General features: G+C 36.3%; 2 protein-coding genes across 2 annotated transcripts; both read right to left on the reverse strand.

Annotated features, from left to right (window-relative positions):
• Positions 1–928: 928 nt before the first annotated feature.
• On the reverse strand, positions 929–2,541 carry LOC140979418 (uncharacterized). Its single transcript, XM_073444804.1, has 2 exons — positions 2,439–2,541; positions 929–2,244 (listed from the first exon to the last, which is right to left on the reverse strand). The coding sequence occupies exon 2, from the start codon at positions 2,024–2,026 to the stop codon at positions 1,097–1,099; it is 930 nt and encodes a 309-aa protein (XP_073300905.1). The 5' UTR covers positions 2,027–2,244; positions 2,439–2,541; the 3' UTR covers positions 929–1,096.
• A 323-nt stretch (positions 2,542–2,864) lies between these two features.
• LOC140979458 (protein CHUP1, chloroplastic-like) lies at positions 2,865–5,954 on the reverse strand. Its single transcript, XM_073444860.1, has 4 exons — positions 5,407–5,954; positions 5,243–5,310; positions 4,234–5,010; positions 2,865–3,946 (listed from the first exon to the last, which is right to left on the reverse strand). The coding sequence occupies exons 1-4, from the start codon at positions 5,558–5,560 to the stop codon at positions 3,041–3,043; spliced, it is 1,905 nt and encodes a 634-aa protein (XP_073300961.1). The 5' UTR covers positions 5,561–5,954; the 3' UTR covers positions 2,865–3,040.
• Between the last annotated feature and the right edge of the window lie 257 nt (positions 5,955–6,211).

Below are 6,211 nucleotides of genomic sequence, written 5' to 3' on the forward strand. Positions count from 1 at the left end.
ATTAAATATAAAATATTATGTTTATGAATATATTTTTTTAGAGTTGTATTTTTTGAAAAAATAAGTTTTAAACATATACCAATTTAACTCCACTAATTACGGTTTCTGCAAGAATTCTGCGTTTTCCCACATGCATGAATTCAATTGTTTCCATTTACCAAGGACCAAAATTTAGGTTGAGTACAATCTAGTTCGAGGTTCTTCTCATCAGGTCTGTCATTGATCCAAATATCTTTTATGTATGGTCAATAATATAGTCTATATCATTTCAAAAAATAATAATAATATAGTCTATATGTTTGGATTAATGATAATCATTGATTAATACAATGATAGTAAAACCGCTATAACATCTTATTAATTTAAAAAATGTGAAATCTTTATGTTTTTAAACATATTTATTTACTAATTGATTTTTCTCGATTTACAATTGTTTTGTGGCGATTTTAACATTTAAAACAATTAAGTTTGTAAGGATGGTTTTTTATTTTTTTTAAAAAATTGAAACTTGAAATTAAGAAGTGTATAATAATAGGTGACGAGGGTCTAACGTAACCTTTTTCAAATTGTTTGGCTTCCTATTTTGTTCAATGATTTTCAATGCCAACAAGATGTTAGGTTGTGCTCGTGTGGAGAGAGGATTGAAATATAGTCTTGAAAAAACAAGTTCCAACAAAATCTATATGTTTTGCTTGAACAAGATAATGCACAAATTCGAAAACAAGTTTCAAACCATATAGACTGCATTACTTAATATTTTTCACTCTTCTGCACGAATATACTTTGCCCCGTTCACAACACTCTTTTACTCGATAATCTTGAATTCGTTGGGAAAAAAATATTGTAATTAAACTAGATAATGTAAAGTTAACTTTTAGTCTGTAAAATGTTATCCCACGAATAATTTGTTATCTTGATTGTCAAAAGAGAGGAAATATCCAAAAAATTCTTCAAAATAAATAACGTGGTATGTACATGCATCATTTTTGTCGACATACATAGAAGTATAGACCCTCTTCCAAGAACGTCAACTGCAATATTGAGCTACCTTTTCTCCTGTCTACATCATGCTATGTGATATTGATAATTTAATTACTCACTCGATCTTCCAAGCATAGAGAAAAAGGCAGAAGTGCGATGCCTTTGAGTAACTCTGTGTTGAATAATACCTGCTATTTGCACTACAATCACTAGCATCATCACACCAACTGTTCTCCTCTGCATCACTCTCTGCCTCCGGTGCACCGGGCTTGAATATGATCAACCCGTAACTTGACCCCGGTGCACAAAACAACCACGAATGGACGTCCCAAAACACTTGAACCGGCTGCTTATTCACCACCACAGTCTGATTCCCCCGAAACTTCCACTGCAGATTCTTGATGTGTACAAGCACAATCCCATCAATACTAATCCACATTTCGGGGTCTCTGAGCCCGGAAGAAGTCGAGCTCTCCACGACTATGTCGTGCTCACGTTTCTTGTGGTCAAATCTTGCTCTGGTGGAGAAGGATTTCTTGCCAAAGACATGTTCTTTCTTGAAAAACAACATGGCATCAACAAGGGCTGGTCTGGACTTTGTCCTTTTGTAAGCCTTTTTCTTGTAATCACCTAGTAGTAACACAACTTCTTCCTCGGAAACTAAGGCCACGTAGAAATCACTGCAGGGCTCTGGACCGCCTGAAAATTTTGCTGATCTTAAATCCCAATATGCTTCAATCTCATTGCCATCAACTTCAAATGTTTTGTACCCTTTCTTGGCCCAAAAATGCCAAGGTTTTAGATCGATCTTGCACTCGTAGTTGTGATCACGCTCCACGCTATCGATAGATATGGTTATCGAGTGATTCATCAGATTCTTGCTCCATAGAACGACCACGTTTCGCCAGAAACCGGCTATATGTGCCTGATACGTGCACGTTACAGTACTTTGTGCGGTTTTATACGTTACAGGATCGTTTGTTAATCTTTGAGCATAGGGTGCTTGCGACGAGGACAAAGAATTTGGCCTCACGACGTACGCCATTCTTGGTTTTTTATTTTCTTGTAGCCAAAATGGGACGTATATGTGATAAATTATCAACACAAAATAATAAATTCCATGATTTGGAGAAAGGGGAATTTGATTTTTCTTTGAATTGGAGTTTTCCTCGGAGAATTACCACATGGAAAGATAGCTTCTCGGAATCTCATCAAGAATCGACCAATCAAAATCCACATCAATGGCTGGATGAATGAATATTACTGTACATGAAAAACATAGAAGCGGGCATGAAGAGATCAAAAATTGTTCATGAAAAAGATTGGATTTACGTCAAGAATATAAATGATGAAATTTTTGGTGATAATTTTAGACAAATATTTGGAAAAATAAACATGAAAAATAGAACATCAGATTTCATCGGTGGAGGGAACATTTTCATCAAGAAGAGGTTTACCTGAAAGGAAGGGTTACATATTGAGAAACGGATGGTCACAATACTTTCTATGGTCTATCACTCTATCTCTATTTTTTTTTATCTCGGCAGTTCTAATTAAGGTCACACCCCTTGATTAGTGATCAAGTCACAATAAAATAATAACTCAAGAAGTTTATCAGCTTAAAATTTGGATCAGTTAAACTCAAAGCACTTTCCTTCTGGCAGTAAATATGTCAAGATCTCACTTTTGCCCAAAGAACGTTGCATCCCGAAGAAAAATGAATTCATGCATAAATACATAATACATCTGAAAGTATATATTTTGATATTTTAGTGCAGGAGCCAAGGAGGCCGATTCTTTCTGCTCCAGCTTGATTATTTCATCTTGACTTTTAGTGTTTAAGGCATAAAAATGAGTAAACATTGAGACGATATGGGATAATAGCCAACCTTTTCTTTCATTTATTTTCCGGGTAAAATATGTACATTATAAATCTCAACGTACTCAACTAGCTACAATAACCATATAAAGAACCTCCGATGTGTATAACGAGCCTTTTCAACAATGCTATGAGCCCCGTATTTTCTAGAAGATTGTTGTAAAAACAAGAAAGAGAAAATTATGTATAAGAAATCAAAGAACTGAATGAGGAGGATCTCCTGCGAAAGGAAGATTTTGTCCTAGAGTTCTTCAGGGCGTCAGCATATTTGATTAGTTCAGATTTCTCAGAAGTTTGAGCATCTTGTGTAGGCTGGTGGTTACTTGAAGATGAATCATTCACATCTTCCGATACTGAATCAATTCTTCTGAAAATACTTAAGGAACTAGCATCACTGTTTCTTCGAGAACAGCTGCTGCTTTCCCGAGTTATGCTCTTTTGTCCTCGTGAATAGGATCTTTGGAGATCGAAAGAACGTCTAGATGATTCACCAGACGAAGTTATAAAGTTTGTCATAATGCCATCAGGACCCGAATCGGCTTGAATTTCTGGTTGAGTATCGCTAGAATATCTACCTAAAGTGTCATCCACAGATACGGTTCTTTTGAGTGGAGCCTGATGACGACTACTGTCCTTTCCTCGCAATAGCCTCATTAATTTGGCAAAAATCCTCGTTTTGCTTGGTGGGTTTGTTTTTTTAGTCGACAAAGTATCAATGGACGAATCGTCTGGCTCTCCCGAGTCCGTAAGATATGATGCCTGTGAAGATGACCACTGGTCAGAATCAAAATCCATAGTATTCGGCCCCTTGTCCATGGAGCTCTCTTTATTTGCATATTCAAGTATGAGCTGCTTAGCTTTCTCTTCTGATTTGGGGCTTAACGTCTTGCTGAGATCCCGGGCAAGCGTTTTACCATGGCCAGGTTGAAAATTTCTCAGTTCGTGGCGTAAGCAAGCGTTTATCCATCTGAGATAGACGAGCTCTTCAACATCTGTGCATCGATCAGCTTGTAGTTGGCCTATTTCCTTTGTTAAATCTTCGTTTTGCTGTCTTAAACGCCCGCTCTCTTCTTTAATAACTTGCACCTGATGTATAATAAAACCCATACTTATGCAACCATTACTCAAGATTAAAAAATAAAATAACAAAATCGATGATCGAACATTGGCATTGTACCAAATGCTGAAGCTGAGGGTATATGTTACACTGTACAACTGTCATATGGGCATGCCTTTTTTGTTTTTTGAGAAAGCATGTTCTTTTGCTTTGCTACAAATCATTTTACTATTCAGCTGCTCAAATACTATATTTAGATTGGTGTGCCACACAAACAGCCACAGGATAACTATTGGTTTCAACAACAAATGATTACCTCATCATTGTCTAATGCAGATGTTGCAAGCATTTGCACATATTCCAACTTCTCAGCCAATTCGGAATTTTCTATCGTCAAATCTTGATACGCCTTCTTCGTTTCTTCCAATGCTGTCTCCAACTCCTTATGTTTATGTGTCTGCAATTCAACGTCACGATCGGTTTCAACAGCCTTCTTTTCATGGTCCTGCAGCTTCATGACCCTTTCTTGAAGGATCAAGATCTGTTCCCGGTTCTGTTCAGCATCGGACCTAAGTTTCCTCCGAAGAATCTTTACCTTGGCTTTTGCAGCTTCAAGTTCTGTCAAGACTCTTGCATAATCTGCCACTTGAGACTCTAATCTTCTCTTATCTGAACGCAACGACTCAATCTTAAGATTATATATTTTCGCCTCCATATCATTTAATCTTATCTGATTCTGAAGCTCCATAACAGCAGTTTCTTGCTCTTTGAGGCCATAATATTCGAGTAGTTGAATTTCAAGAATCCTCTCCCGTTCCTCGAGAACTTTAACTTTACTCCGAAGGCCCCTAATCTCTCTTATCTGATCTTCATGTTCGGCACTCCTGCATTCCGTAGGTGACTCTACATTCGATACTAGTGATTCCCCACTCTTTCTAGGAGAAGTATTATCCCTTGTGACAGTCATGTTGCATTCTTTGACGAGCTCATGAAACTCCGGTAATAGATAACCATCTCTTTCTCCACTATTTCGGCTACTAGGAGAGGCATTACTGAATGAATTTGGAGAAGAAACTTTTGTAGGAGACAAATCCTGAACAAAAAAAAAAAGTAATGTAAATTTCGACACAGTCGACTACATCTTTAAACGAGTTCCTAATACTGATACAATGAAGCCAGACTAGCTGGCACGAAGACGAGTAGGGAAGTCGTCCTATTAAATAAAATAAATAATTTCACCAATGCTCAATACACTAAGTCAGCTCTGCTCAAATACACAAATTCTTGGATCTGCAAATGTTCACGAGTATGGTAATTAGTATTACCTGCATAGCATGAATATCGTCTCTGAGCACGATGTATTCTCTTCTTGAATCATTTCTGGTACCACAATCTATACAAGGAAATTATGCATCATTAAAAATCAAATAAAAACAACAGAAAGACGTGATCATAAGCAAAACAATAAAAGGGGGCGGGGGAATCTAACCTGGAGATATTTGTGAAGGTTTTGATTTAGGGGGTTTCATTCTTTTTGTTCTGAAATAAGTATAAAGAATCACACCAAGAGAAATAGCCAAAGCCACCCCAAAGTTCAAAGCCACAGGTCGTAAGGGGATCTCCCTTTTCCCTCTCGCCACCATTTTCAAACAACAATACCTCGATGCTCAATCTTTTCCACAAGATGCTAATTCGTCAGCTCGAATCATTCCAAATTGCACGTGACCATATTAATAAAAATAAAGTTTCAATCATTTTCATTCCTAAATGTACAAGAAGCCGAAAATACAAATAGAATCACAATGAAATATCCTCTGTCATCATTTGGCAATCGAAAAATGAAAAAACAACAATAAAAAATAATCCCATTTGAGGAAAATAATGTCTATTTAAAAAAAAAAAAAACTACTTCTTTTTTCTGATATTTTATTTCTTCAATGGAAATTTTGGAACTTTGAGATATAGATGAAACAAGAATTTGCTTCCTCGTATAACGAGACAGATTTGCAGCAAAGGGGAAGAGAGAGAGGGGGAATCAACTTGTTGGTGGTGGTGCTGATTTTCTTTTTTCTATCTTTTTTCTATCTTTTTTCCATTTTTGCATCTAAAAATTCTTAGCCGTTGTGCATGAACAGCCTCTTTTTTTAAAAATAAATAAATGAACAGTCTCTTTTTAATGTCTACTTAATGTCAAATTAAGCGTTAATGTTCACACGTGGATATAAATTTTATCGGCTTTTTCCATATTCATTTTCAAAACACCGATATATATTTTATTTGATAACAATAAATTT

The sequence above is a fragment of the Primulina huaijiensis genome, chromosome 6 (assembly GCF_012295235.1).
Source record: "Primulina huaijiensis isolate GDHJ02 chromosome 6, ASM1229523v2, whole genome shotgun sequence".
Taxonomy (NCBI): Eukaryota; Viridiplantae; Streptophyta; class Magnoliopsida; order Lamiales; family Gesneriaceae; genus Primulina; species Primulina huaijiensis.

Bases quoted from the DNA above. Each gene is read 5' to 3' on its own strand.
- LOC140979418 (XM_073444804.1), bottom strand. From the start codon at position 2,026: ATGGCGTACGTCGTGAGGCCAAATTCTTTGTCCTCGTCGCAAGCACCC.
- LOC140979458 (XM_073444860.1), bottom strand. From the start codon at position 5,560: ATGGTGGCGAGAGGGAAAAGGGAGATCCCCTTACGACCTGTGGCTTTG. The intron at 5,311-5,406 runs GTTAGATTCCCC...TTCCTTGTATAG, and splicing joins ACCTTCACAAATATCTCCAG to ATTGTGGTACCAGAAATGAT. The intron at 3,947-4,233 runs GTAATCATTTGT...ATTATACATCAG, and splicing joins CTGCATTAGACAATGATGAG to GTGCAAGTTATTAAAGAAGA.